At 62.7% G+C, this 14,540-nt stretch overlaps 1 protein-coding gene across 1 annotated transcript in view; it reads right to left on the bottom strand.

The window, feature by feature from the left end:
• Positions 1-2,656: 2,656 nt before the first annotated feature.
• RAB10 (RAB10, member RAS oncogene family) overlaps positions 2,657-14,540 on the bottom strand; it is a 48,505-nt gene continuing 36,621 nt past the window's right edge. The window contains exons 3-6 of the mRNA XM_082047705.1: positions 13,983-14,121; positions 9,172-9,261; positions 8,748-8,849; positions 2,657-5,766 (exon numbers count right to left, since the gene is read on the bottom strand). Coding sequence (XP_081903831.1) covers positions 5,683-5,766; positions 8,748-8,849; positions 9,172-9,261; positions 13,983-14,121 — 415 coding nt within the window. The 3' untranslated portion in view covers positions 2,657-5,682. The remainder of the gene's footprint in view (positions 5,767-8,747; positions 8,850-9,171; positions 9,262-13,982; positions 14,122-14,540) is intronic.

Below are 14,540 nucleotides of genomic sequence, written 5' to 3'. Positions count from 1 at the left end.
GGGGGGCGGCCGCGCCGGCCTCCATCGGCACCGGCGGCCCGGGGCAGCGGCGGGGCCGGGGGCGGCGGGGAGCGGGGGAGCGGGGCAGCGGGAGCCGCCCCCGCCCGCCCCCGGCCCCTCCTGCCCGCCCGCCCCGACAGGCGGGAACCCCCGCGCCGGGGGCGGGGGGAGGCGGCGGCGGGCGGGGACCCCCTGGCCGGGCACCCCCGGTGGGGACCCCCGAGGATGGGGGAGCCCCGGGAAGGGGATGCTGCCCACGGGGTGGCGGCGGCTCCGCCCGCGCCGTCCGGAGGAACCGCCGCTCGGCCGGGGGTACCGGGGGCCGAGCCCAACGGCCCGGAGCTGCCCAGGGGTACCGGGGGTACCGGGGGCTGAGCCCAACGGCCCGGAGCTGCCCAGGGGTACCGGGGGTACCGGGGGCTGAGCCCAACGGCCCGGAGCTGCCCAGGGGTACCGGGGTACCGGGGGCTGAGCCCAACGGCCGGAGCTGCCCGGGGGCACCGGGGGTACCGGGGGCTGAGCCCAACGGCCCGGAGCTGCCCAGGGGTACCGGGGTACCGGGGGCTGAGCCCAACGGCCCGGAGCTGCCCAGGGGTACCGGGGTACCGGGGGTACCGGGGGCTGAGCCCAACGGCCCGGAGCTGCCCAGGGGTACCGGGGGTACCGGGGGCTGAGCCCAACGGCCCGGAGCTGCCCGGGGGTACCGGGGGTACCGGGGACTGAGCCCAACGGCCGGAGCTGCCCGGGGGCGCCGGGGGTCTCAGCTCCCTTTGGCCCTGGAGGGAAGGGGCGAGGGGTGACCCTGGGCTCTGTCCCCCGTCCCGGTGCAGCGGGGACTGTGCGGGGCGGGGGGTGCTGGGACGTCACCGGGGCTCCCAAGGGGACACCGGGGCTGGAAGGGCTGGACCACGCAGGGGGCTGCGGGGGGGACACGAAGGGCGCGGGTCAGGGACAGGCGAGGAGCCTGATCCCGCCCTGCACCCCAGTCCCTGGTGGGACCCCCCGACAGAGCTGAGGCACCAGCGACCCCGACCCCCACCCCTCCACCAGGGCTGACTCTGTGCAGGGGGGCCAGGCTGGGTTAACGCGGCGGGGGGCTCAGAGTTGCCATTGGAGCAGCGTCGGGATCCACCAGAGCAAAGCCCGAATGTGCCGGGACACACAAAAAACTTGTCAGAATAAGCAGGGATGGGATGAGAGCAGGGATGGGGGCAGAGCAGGGATGGGGATGGAGCAGGGATGGGGTCAGAGCAGGGATGGGGTCAGAGCAGGGATGGGGATGGAACAGGGATGGGGATGGAGCAGGGATGGGGTCAGAGCAGGGATGGGGATGGAGCAGGGATGGGGTCAGAGCAGGGATGGGGATGGAACAGGGATGGGGATGGAGCAGGGATGGGGATGGAGCAGGGATGGGGTCAGAGCAGGGATGGGGTCAGAGCAGGGATGGGGATGGAGCAGGGATGGGGATGGAACAGGGATGGAGTCAGAGCAGGGATGGGGTCAGAGCAGGGATGGGGATGGAGCAGGGATGGAGTCAGAGCAGGGATGGGGATGGAGCAGGGATGGGGTCAGAACAAGGATGGGGATGGAGCAGAGATGGGGTCAGAGCAGGGATGGGGACAGAGCAGGGATGGGGATGGAGCAGGGATGGGGATGGAGCAGGGATGATACAGAAGCAGGAGGAGAACAAGACTCAGGACACTCTGATGGGCACGACCCCGAGCAGTGGGAGCTGAGCTGCCGGGCAGTGTCTGTGGGGAAGGTCCCCAGCAGGTCCCCCCTCCCTGAACCCCCTGAACCCCCTTGTCCAAACCCACCGCACCAGTGACCGATGGCTGCGCACGGGCCCCAGCTCCTCACGGCCAGAGGTGACCAGCCAGGGACAGACCCGTCCCTCCCCACCCCAAAACGCCGTGGGGTCCCTGGGGAGGGTTCGGGGTGGCTGAGCTGCCCCCAGGGCCCTGTCCCCCTGTCAGGGGGACCCGCAGCCGTGACACCCGCAGCCCCGGCGGCAGCTGCATTACCGGCAGCACAAAACCCCGTGCGGGCTCCATGGCAGCGGGAGCAGAGCAGCAGAGCACGTCACGGGGACGGGGACAGGGACACGGACAGGCCCCCCGCTGAGCTGCTGCAGAGGTGACATCCCCAACCCAAGTGCCCAAAGGCTGCGGGACCCCGGAGGCCCCGCTCCCCGCGCTGCAGGGACTGGTGGACGGGCCCTGCTCGGTGGGGAGGCTGGAGCCCCCAGCTCCCACCCGCACCGGGCGGGGGGGAACAGTCGCTTCCCAAAGCGCGGTCCTGTGCAGAGCCGGGCTCTAGTGCGGCACCGTCCTGCCCTGCAGAAATCACAGCCAGCGCTTCTGCACAGAGCAGCGCCGGCTCTGCCTGGCCAACGCCGGCTCTGCCCGGCCAACGCCAGCCCTGCCTGGCCAACGCCAGCCCTGCCCGGCCAACGCCAGCCCTGCCCGGCCAACGCCGGCTCTGCCCGGCCAACGCTGGCTCTGCGCGGCCAACGCCCACTGGGCGGCGGGGCCGGGCCGGGCCGGGCGCCCCCGTTCAGCCCCGGCTCCAGGGGGGCTCGGCCCGGACGCACAGCCGGGCCCCGTCCCGCCTCCCGCGGCGCCGGGGACGTCACGGGCCCAGGAAGGAACCAGTGCAAGTTTATAAAAGCTTTTATTTGCTCTTGGTATGACCAAGAATGGGACAGTGATCTTTTATACAATTTGATACAGTAAGTGGTACAAAAGAATGTGTTTTAAATAAAAAGCCAGAGTGGAGTAGCAAAAATATTAAAAGATTAATAAAAAAATTGTAGGCATGGGAATTAATCCTAGACCTTCAGGTGATGCTGTTTTTCCACCGTCCGAGTCCGAGAGTGCGAAGCGCCGCGTTCCCCCAGCACCCCGGAGGACACGCTCCACCTCGGCATCGACCTACGGCGCCCGATCTAACCAGGCTGCGCGGTTGGTGCCGTGCCAAGGCGCAGCGCCGAGCCTCCCGCGCCGGGGACAGTGGCTCTGCGTCCTCCGGGCCCGTGGGGGCTCCGGCGCCGCTGGCGGGCGACCCCACGCGAGGCGCAGGAGCAGCCGGGCTGAGCGAGCAGAGGTTGGGCATCGGCAGCAATAAAGGTGCTGCAAACTCCTCCTAGGTTACTATTATTATGGTTTTTCTTTCAGCGCCTGCACCGCCTCGGGCTGCTCGCTCCTCCCGGCTGGGCCTCGCGCTCCACGGCACAAAACAAGCCGAGCCCGGCAGCTACAGTTCGTGGTTTGAATATGAACACAAGTAGACTGTCTAGCAATAGTTTATTAAGGAGAATAGGAAGCGGAGGTGGGAGCGAGCGGCACCAGCGAGCGGCCTGTTCTCTACCTGTTGGTTTCAATGAACACAGCGTCGACCACGGACCCGAGGGACCCACAGCGGCAGCCAAGCCCCTGGCGGCAAACAAAAAGCTCACGTTTAAAACCAGGATTATACAAAAACCCCCTTGCTGTCTGTTTCTCCATTTTTCCCTTTTTGATCATGTTAAAAGTGCAGGTTTAACCACAAGGTAGCCGGTCTGTATTTGCAAGGCTGAGCGGCCGCCGCGGGACGGGGATGAACAGCCCGGCGGCCCCGGAGCCACCGGCCTGCGCCGGGAAACGCACGGGGACAGAAACGCCAGGCGGGACCACGGAGACCCCTCGTCAGGCCATACGCACCGAGCTGCTCCGAACTACAACTTCAATGTTAAAACACCGCCGGTTCATTACAATTAAATCAGCGTTATTTACTACTTTAATTATTTACCGGAGACAGTCCCAAAGCCAAGCTCTAAAGGAGGCGGTGAGGCCTGGGCGGGCAGGAGCGACCGGTTCCAGGGGTTTCTGTCCCGGGAGGAGCAGCGGCTCCCTGTGCTCTCAGCAGAGGCTTCAGGGGTTCAGCTCCCTGTGATGTTACTGAAGGTTTCAGGGGTTCAGCTCCCTGTGCTCTCAGCAGAGGTTTCAGGGGTTCAGCTCCCTGTGATGTTACTGAAGGTTTCAGGGGTTCAGCTCCCTGTGCTCTCAGCAGAGGTTCCAGGGGTTCAGCTCCCTGTGATGTTACTCAAGGTTTCAGGGGTTCAGCTCCCTGTGCTCTCAGCAGAGGCTTCAGGGGTTCAGCTCCCTGTGATGTTACTCAAGGTTTCAGGGGTTCAGCTCCCTGTGCTCTCAGCGGAGGTTCCAGGGGTTCAGCTCACTGTGATGTTACTCAAGGTTTCAGGGGTTCAGCTCCCTGTGCTCTCAGCAGAGGTTTCAGGGGTTCAGCTCCCTGTGATGTTACTCAAGGTTTCAGGGGTTCAGCTCCCTGTGCTCTCAGCAGAGGCTTCAGGGGTTCAGCTCCCTGTGATGTTACTCAAGGTTTCAGGGGTTCAGCTCCCTGTGCTCTCAGCGGAGGTTCCAGGGGTTCAGCGACCCCCGGCCGTCCTGACAGGCCCTGCACACGGAGCGAGACCCCCGGGTCCCAGCCCCTCGGCTCTACCGCTGGAGATGGGGCCGCTTTCCGGGCGGTGATAAATGCAGCTGCCCGTGTGTTCCTCCTCCTCTCCCTGCTCCGGAGCCCCCGGCTCGGCTCGTGCCCACCCAACGCGGCGCCGCGGCTGACGGGGAGACAACCGAAAGGTCCACGTGAACTGCTGTCAGTTGGGGAACCACATGTTATACTCATACACATAAAGTAGACGACCACATCACCCTCCATAGAAAACTAGTGCATGCAAAGAACTCTTCCATATCATAAACCCCACGGCTATGCAGGAGGAGAGGAGATATACTAGTGACTGACATTGCTAGAGGGAAATTAGTAGGTATCTTCCACATTTTTACCTTGAAAGCTAAAATCAGTGCTTTGTATTAAATTTTTGGCAAACATACCGCGTTGCCATCCTTTTAATTAACACATCACACCATGAAGAAATGCAAATAAAAGCAGCATGCAGGCAAAAGGAAAGAGCTGCGAGTGAGGAAAGAAACGGCAGCAGAACGGCTCTGAATGGCAAGATCACCAACGAGGAGACACGGCGGATGGAATGGCGTGTTTTCTGCACCACCCTTTGTCCTCGATGCACGACACCAGTGGGTACGGGAAGCGGTCAGTCGGTACTCAAACGGCACGTGTGGATGGTCATGTCTCCTGCACATGTTTCCACCAGCAGAAAAACAAAACGAAACCAAAAGTTCCTTTCCACATAAGGCACAGGACAAAATAAACCCCATTCACAGGCTCGAGGCGAAATGAGTGTTTTCCTGGCTCTTCTGCTGATGCATCTAGAGAACACGGTGACTCAAGCACATGATCCGTGACAGAAATTCCACTGTTGTACAAAAGAAATTGTTAATTCTAACTTTTATTCTTATACAATTTGCAGAATAGAGTTGCATATGATTGCTATGGTTTAATGTCAGGAGAACGGGACTATAATACAACCAAACCGTAGTGGTAAGTTGAGCGGGTACATTAAAAAATGAAGTCGCAGAGATGATTTTCCTATACATGTTGTTGAGAAAATTATAGTACGCAAGCTGTCCTAAACGGAAGAACAGAGGGAGGCAGGAGCTTGTTAAGATGAGGAACAGAACATCGGTTTAAGGTTAAAAACGGGCAGAGTGGTTTGTTTTGCAGCGAGAAGAAAGGGGCGGTGGATGGCGATTGGTGACCCGGAGGCGCTCAGCAGCACTTGCTCTTCCAGCCCGTCACCCCTCCGCCGCTGCTGATATCTACATTTTCACTGTTGGGCTCTTTTACAGGGGTCTGCAACGACACAACACAAGGAGTTAGACACGTTCTGGAGGGACCACCCAGAGCTGCAGACACGGCGGCTCCCAAAGGCTGACGGCACCCACGACATTGGGAACGAACTGCGGACAGAGCGCTGCACGGAGCGCGGGCGCCCTCCCTCCCTCGCCAGCACCGCGCTGCAGAACCAGCTCAACGGGGGGGTTCGGTTTGTTCGGAATAAACAGCAACTGGAAAGCTGGCAAACCCAAACCTTTTGGACTCGGACCACCAAGGAAACCAAAACTACTTCTGGACTCCGCCCGTAGAGCCGACACTGGGATGCTGGTGGGGAAGGAAATCGCTAACACAACATGAGCTGGAGCTCAGCACGTGAACGGACGACCTAACAAAGCAGGCGCAGCTCATGGAGCCGGGCTGTCTGAGAGCCCCCTGCCCGCACCGCACGGCGGCCCCGCGGCACCAACGGGCTCGGCCGCGCCACGGCACGAACTCGGCCCGAAGACAAACCCAAGGCAGCGGGTTGGGTCGGACACTGACATGTACTGCTGGCTCTTCAGAAACAAACCTGAACATTCACCGAGTCCAGCTCTGCGCACACGCGGCTCTGTGCACACGCGGCTCTGTGCACACGCGGCTCTGTGCACACACGGCTCTGTGCACACACAGCTCTGTGCACACGCGGCTCTGTGCACACGCGGCTCTGCACATCCATAGCTCTGCACACACACGGCTCTGTGCACACACAGCTCTGTGCACACGCGGCTCTGCACATCCATAGCTCTGCGCACACACAGCTCTGTGCACACGCGGCTCTGCACATCCATAGCTCTGCGCACACACAGCTCTGTGCACACGCGGCTCTGCACATCCATAGCTCTGCACACACACGGCTCTGTGCACACACAGCTCTGTGCACACACAGCTCTGTGCACACGCGGCTCTGTGCACACGCGGCTCTGTGCACACGCGGCTCTGTGCACACGCAGCTCTGTGCACATCCATAGCTCTGCGCACACGCAGCTCTGCACACACGCGGCTCTGCGCACACGCGGCTCTGCACACACGCAGCTCTGTGCACACGCGGCTCTGCACATCCATAGCTCTGCGCACACACAGCTCTGTGCACACGCAGCTCTGTGCACACCCGGCTCTGCACACATAGGGCTCTGCACACACGCGGCTCTGCGCACACACAGCTCTGCACACATAGGGCTCTGCGCACACGCAGCTCTGCACGCACCCGGCTCTGCGCACACGCAGCTCTGCACACACCCGGCTCTGCGCACACGCAGCTCTGTGCACACGCAGCTCTGCGCGCACCCGGCTCTGCTCTGCGCACACACGGCTCTGCACACATAGGGCTCTGCGCACACGCAGCTCTGTGCACACGCAGCTCTGCGCACACGCAGCTCTGCGCACACGCAGCTCTGTGCACACGCAGCTCTGCGCACACGCAGCTCTGCGCACACGCAGCTCTGCGCACACGCAGCTCTGCTCTGCGCACACGCAGCTCTGCACACATAGGGCTCTGCGCACACGCGGCTCTGCGCACACCCGGCTCTGCGCACACGCGGCTCTGCGCACACCCGGCTCTGCGCACACCCAGCTCTGCGCACACCCGGCTCTGTGCACGCAGACTCAGGCGCAGGCTGCAGCACAGACGGGATCCTCACGGGACGTTGCGTCTCAGGAGGAGCAGCAGCCGCCGGGGGCACCGGTGGCCCCTGCTCTTTCCCCAGCTGCAACACAACCTTGCGATAAACCCCAAATGGAGCCCAAGAGGGTTAGTCCTTGGAAACGAGGTGGGAGGGAGAGATCTCGTCCGTCTGTCCTGCCCACCACAGCTGAGCCCTTCCCGGCGCAGACCTGGCGAATCGCTGGGGTGGCGCGGGGACAGGACGGTTCACACACCCCAGGGGAACCGGTTCAACTCCAAGTGCACGCGTGGCACAACCGGGAGTGAAGGGCCGAGCAAGCAGGAGCCCCCGCTGCCCGGCTCTCTGGCGTGCGCCGCTCTCTCCAGACAGCACCACAGCAAGGGGACACCAAACCAGCTGCAGGAGCCCCGGAGCAGCAAGGGGACACCAAACCAGCTGCAGGAGCCCCGGAGCAGCCAGGGGACACCAAACCAGCTGCAGGAGCCCCGGAGCAGCCAGGGGACACCAAACCAGCTGCAGGAGCCCTGGAGCAGCCAGGGGACACCAAACCAGCTGCAGGAGCCCCGGAGCAGCAAGGGGACACCAAACCAGCTGCAGGAGCCCCGGAGCAGCAAGGGGACACCAAACCAGCTGCAGGAGCCCCGGAGCAGCCAGGGGACACCAAACCAGCTGCAGGAGCCCCGGAGCAGCAAGGGGACACCAAACCAGCTGCAGGAGCCCCGGAGCAGCCAGGGGACACCAAACCAGCTGCAGGAGCCCCGGAGCAGCCAGGGGACACCAAACCAGCTGCAGGAGCCCCGGAGCAGCCAGGGAACACCAAACCAGCTGCAGGAGCCCCGGAGCAGCCAGGGAACACCAAACCAGCTGCAGGAGCCCCGGAGCAGCCAGGGAACACCAAACCAGCTGCAGGAGCCCCGGAGCAGCCAGGGGACACCAAACCAGCTGCAGGAGCCCCGGAGCAGCCATGGGACACCAAACCAGCTGCAGGAGCCCCGGAGCAGCCAGGGGACACCAAACCAGCTGCAGGAGCCCTGGAGCAGCCAGGGGACACCAAACCAGCTGCAGGAGCCCCGGAGCAGCCAGGGGACACCAAACCAGCTGCAGGAGCCCCGGAGCAGCCAGGGGACACCAAACCAGCTGCAGGAGCCCTGGAGCAGCCAGGGGACACCAAACCAGCTGCAGGAGCCCCGGAGCTTCAGACGCACGACACCGCTCCAGGGGCCGGGTGCCTCGGCACGGCAATCGCCAGAGCTGCGGCAATTCGGGCGAACATCAAAAGCAAGAGGAGCTGAAAGTTTTGGCTCTTTTTTCCAAATGAAAGGCGGAGGCACCTACCTTTCGAAGAATGTCTTCTGCTAATGTGAGGAATGCCTTCTCAATGTTTATATTTGCTTTTGCACTAGTTTCGAAGAACCTAATACCATGCTCCCTAGCAATCTAGACCAGAAAAGAAAGAGGTTGTTAGCATCGCCACGGATTTATTCAAAGGTGCTGCTGTAACGTGGGGACTAGCAGCTTTTACACAGGCAATATTCTCCAGCCGCAGCAGGCATCGCGAGCGCGAGCCAGGCAGAGTGCCACGACAGAGGGTTCAGGACTTACTGACTCAGAAACAGCAAGTCAAGTGTATTAAACGCTTCAGTGTCAATGCCTGAACATAAGACAGATATCATACAAGGCTGCCAGGTGATAAGTAACTTAAGGGATGCCTGAAAAATGTTAGTTTACTTTGATGAGCAAGTTTTTGTCCACCACTTACCTGCTCGCCTTTTGCTCTAGGGACAACTCTCTTATCTTCCATGTCACACTTGTTTCCTAACAGCATCCTCTCCACGTCTTCGTTGGCGTGCTGAAACGAGACGAGACGCCGGTTGACACGCGCCCCGCACGCAGTATCCGCCCCACTGCTGCGCCGCAGCCCGGCTGAAGCCCAGCCTGACGCTCGCAGGCGCAGCTGCCCCGGCCTCCCGAGCCGCAGCACAGGCTGCTGCAAACCTTCTTCAGACAGCGACCTTGGGCCAAACTGCTCACATACCCTGGAAGTGGAACCAGACACCCGCTCCGGGTTTGACGGGCTCCGTCACCATCCCAACGCCAGTTGTGTTTCCCTGTCCTTTTTATTTCTGTAGTTCAAGCGTGAAGTCTTCCTTTCGGGAAAAAGACCAAGTGCTGCTCTGCAGCCCTGGTTCTTCCAGTAGTGACACCGGCCCGTCAAACCTTCGCTGGTTTGCATTCAGCGGCGTGGGCACAGACCAGCTCCCTGCGCGGACCCCGGGTGCCAGGTTTCACGAGTGCCAGACGAGCACGTTCACAGACACGACGGGACGCGGCGCACCCACGGCCCCTGTGCCGCACGGGCTCCGGCCGGCGCCGGCGCCGCCCCGGCGCTCAGGGTCCTGTGCACAGTTCTGCTGTAGACGTGTTAGTGTCCTTACAAAGCGTGGCTATGCTGTCAACCACCGCAAAGCCAGATCACCAAGGAGTTAGTAAAGAACTCCTTCCGCTGCAGTTTTTTTCAGGAGTAAAGGGCAATGAGGGCTCTCCAGCGCCGCGCTGCTCCCAGCCATCGCGCCGTCGCACCCGGAGCAGGCCGGCGTGCGGAAGGCAGGACGGGGAACCACCTGTGCCAGGCAGAGCGAGCGCCAGCGCTTGCCCAGGGCCGGCTGGGCGAGCGCAGAGCCCGCTGCTCGGCGGCGGAGGCGCTGCCAGCATCCACGGCCCCGCGGAAAGAACGTGCCCGGGACGAGCACTGCGGGAGCAGGACATTCCAGCAGCACAAAGCGGCGCTTAAGTGGATAACTCAAGTACTTTGAGACCTGCCATGAGAAGCTTCTTGGAGAGTCTAATCTGAATTTACTTTCACTTCAACAGCCTTAATACTACTTTACAGTAGAACTACTAATAGAACTAGAGAGGGGAGAGATCCACGCTCCCAGTAATAACCCATTTCACGGCCCTCCGGAGATCACCCCGTTTTTCCCTTCGGGTCACAGGGAGGAAGGGCAGCCGGACAGCACGGGTGGATTAACATACCGTGTGCATTCAGTTTTCACGCACACACAGAAGTGCTCCCGCTGCACCAGACACTCGCACAGCTCCAGACACCCCGCACAGCTCCAGACACTCGCACAGCTCCAGACACTCGCACAGCTCCAGACACCCCGCACAGCTCCAGACACTCACACAGCTCCAGACACCCCGCACAGCTCCAGACACCCCGCACAGCTCCAGACACTCACACAGCTCCAGACACCCCACACAGCTCCAGACACCCCACACAGCTCCAGACACTCACACAGCTCCAGACACCCCGCACAGCTCCAGACACTCACACAGCTCCAGACACTCGCACAGCTCCAGACACCCCGCACAGCTCCAGACACTCACACAGCACCAGACACTCGCACAGCTCCAGACACCCCGCACAGCTCCAGACACTCACACAGCTCCAGACACCCCGCACAGCTCCAGACACCCCGCACAGCTCCAGACACTCGCACAGCTCCAGACACTCGCACAGCTCCAGACACTCGCACAGCTCCAGACACCCCGCACAGCTCCAGACACTCGCACAGCTCCAGACACCCCGCACAGCTCCAGACACTCGCACAGCTCCAGACACCCCGCACAGCACCAGACACCCCGCACAGCTCCAGACACCCCGCACAGCACCAGACACTCGCACAGCTCCAGACACCCCGCACAGCTCCAGACACTCACACAGCTCCAGACACTCACACAGCTCCAGACACCCCGCACAGCTCCAGACACCCCGCACAGCTCCAGACACTCGCACAGCTCCAGACACCCCGCACAGCTCCAGACACTCACACAGCTCCAGACACCCCGCACAGCTCCAGACACTCGCACAGCTCCAGACACCCCGCACAGCTCCAGACACCCCGCACAGCTCCAGACACTCACACAGCTCCAGACACCCTGCACAGCACCAGACACCCCGCACAGCTCCAGACACCCCGCACAGCACCAGACACTCGCACAGCTCCAGACACCCCGCACAGCTCCAGACACCCCGCACAGCTCCAGACACCCCGCACAGCTCCAGACACTCACACAGCTCCAGACACTCACACAGCTCCAGACACCCCACACAGCTCCAGACACTCGCACAGCTCCAGACACCCCGCACAGCTCCAGACACCCCGCACAGCTCCAGACACTCACACAGCTCCAGACACCCCGCACAGCTCCAGACACCCCGCACAGCTCCAGACACTCACACAGCTCCAGACACCCCGCACAGCTCCAGACACCCCGCACAGCTCCAGACACTCACACAGCTCCAGACACCCCACACAGCTCCAGACACTCACACAGCTCCAGACACCCCGCACAGCTCCAGACACCCCGCACAGCTCCAGACACTCACACAGCTCCAGACACTCACACAGCACCAGACACCCCGCACAGCTCCAGACACTCACACAGCACCAGACACCCCACACAGCTCCAGACACCCCGCACAGCTCCAGACACCCCGCACAGCTCCAGACACTCGCACAGCTCCAGACACCCCGCACAGCTCCAGACACTCGCACAGCTCCAGACACTCGCACAGCTCCAGACACCCCGCACAGCTCCAGACACTCGCACAGCTCCAGACACTCGCACAGCTCCAGACACCCCGCACAGCACCAGACACCCCGCACAGCTCCAGACACCCCGCACAGCTCCAGACACCCCGCACAGCTCCTCCAGACACTCGCACAGCTCCAGACACCCCGCACAGCACCAGACACCCCGCACAGCTCCAGACACTCACACAGCACCAGACACTCACACAGCACCAGACACTCACACAGTTCCAGACACCCCGCACAGCTCCAGACACCCCGCGCAGCTCCAGACACCCCGCACAGCTCCAGACACTCGCACAGCTCCAGACACTCGCACAGCTCCAGACACCCCGCACACCGCCAGCCCCGCCGCACCGACCCGCGCGCTCCTGCCGGCGCTGAGCCCACGTGCCGGCACAGCCGCCGCTGCACAACGGGCGACCGTGAAATAAGGGGGGGCCTTGAAATAACAAAGCGTTTAGCAAGGATGAAGGTGTCACCTCTCTAGGGTCCCCGGCTATTTCCAAATGCAGGGTTCAGTATCCCGCAGCAGCGCCTCCCGCACAGGCCAGCAGCTCGGAACAGCAGCTTGCTAAGCGGGAGTTCTGCTCGAGAGGAGATCCTCGGCAACATTAACTCCCTGTGAAGCCAAAGCGCTTAGTGACTTCATTCACAACGTCTGCAACGATCCTGTACGTGACGGACTAACACCCGCCACACGTTTTACCGAGAAGCCTCAGGAGTGCAGCTGGAGCCCCAGAGGACGGCTTCACCCGTCCCTCCTGCAACACCCTTGGTCCCGAGCTGCCGGAATGGAAACAGCTTCCTAAGGCGCCAAACCGCCCCGACAAACCGCAGCAAGCGTGCACCTGAAAGCAGCCACACAGGCTCGACTGACACAGATTGAAGAACACGAGGCCAGCGAACACAGCCGCTCCTCAGACTCGACGGTACGAGTGACACGAGTCACTCGGCTTCCGCGCTGCTACGGAGTTTTTAAACAACCGAAAGGCCTTGGGTTCAAGTTTACATTCAACTCATCGCTGAGGCTCTTCCTGCGCTGCATGGACCCCCACCCCTTTTGTACCCCCAGTGTCCACCTTCCCACGAACGGTACGGTTTCCCGTTCCTCACACCTGGGAACTGAAGTCCCGCTATCACCCTTTTCCCGTGTAAGAACCTTCCACCAGCACCCGGCGCTGCTCAGCGCTGCAGGGCCCGCCTCGCGCTCTCCAGGAAAACAACGGAGCTGGAAAATCCCAACTCTGATTCCATTGGGGAACAGAGCAAGAACTAAGAGCTGTGCTGCTCTCTGACATCTCGGACCTCCCGGAGACCCAGCTCTTGAGGATCCAGGCACTGAATGTTTCCACATCGGTTTCTTCTGCTCCACCTGACCCTGTCCGGGCTCCTCGTTTGGTGCCCAGCTCTAACGAGGACAGGGCAGCTGTGCAGCGGGAGCGGCCTGCCCGCCCTCCCCAGCAGCCAAACCAGCTCTAGCAGCCACGATGAACCTGCGCAGGGCTCCGGGCACCAGCTCTGCGGCAGCGAGGCGATCCTACTGCAGTGTCTTCGAGCCTTTGGAGTTGTTATGGCACTCGAGGTGGGCTGCTGCACCACTCTGCAGCTTGCGCCTCAGCGCTGCTCCTCTGCATGCCACCCCCAGGCAGCAGCTCCCGGGTACCGCCAGGTGCATTCCTCACCTCCAGGCATCCTCCAGCACAGAACCAGTTGCTCATGCCTGGATCAGCCACTGCAGGACAGCGCCAGCTCCCGCGCGGGGCTGCGAGCCCTCACGGCACTGCTGAAGAGCCGAGGGAGGGGACCCAGGGCCCAGGCGAAGAGCAGCCCCCAGAGCCCCGCGGTGTAACTCGCACCCTCTGCAGGGCCGGAGCAGCAGCTGCAGTCCCGGAGCCGAGCTCTGCGGGACTCAGCACGTGCTCTGCGGTCACAGCCAACCGCCCGGTGCCGGGATCTCGCAAACGCGACTCACCTCGTCTATGTTTCTGAGCCACTTGCTGATGTTCTCGAAGCTCTTGGCGTTGGTGATGTCGTACACTAGCATGATCCCCATGGCTCCTCTGTAGTAGGAGGTGGTGATGGTGTGGAAGCGCTCCTGCCCCGCCGTGTCCCTGCGCAGAACAGACACAACCGTCAGAAACGACGCAGGGTGTGCCGGAGCGGCCGCGCGGCCCCGGCTCTGCCGCTCCGGGGGCCGGGCCACGCTCTCCAGGATGGGGAGCACGCTCCGGGGGCTGGGCCACGCTCTCCAGGATGGGGAGCACGCTCCGGGGGCCGGGCCGCGCTCTCCGGGATGGGGAGCACGCTCCGGGGGCTGGGCCACGCTCTCTGGGATGGGGAGCACGCTCCGGGGGCCGGGCCGCGCTCTCCGGGATGGGGAGCACGCTCCGGGGGACGGGCCGCGCTCTCCGGGATGGGGAGCACGCTCCGGGGCACGGGCCGCGCTCTCCGGGATGGGGAGCACGCTCCGGGGCACGGGCCGCGCTCTCCGGGATGGGGAACACGCTCCAGGGGCTGGGCCACGCTCTCC

The sequence above is a fragment of the Streptopelia decaocto genome, assembly GCF_964273445.1.
Source record: "Streptopelia decaocto genome assembly, chromosome: 3".
Lineage (NCBI taxonomy): Eukaryota > Metazoa > Chordata > Aves > Columbiformes > Columbidae > Streptopelia > Streptopelia decaocto.
Note: the sequence above shows the minus strand (reverse complement) of the source record. Positions and strands in the feature narration are given on the sequence as shown.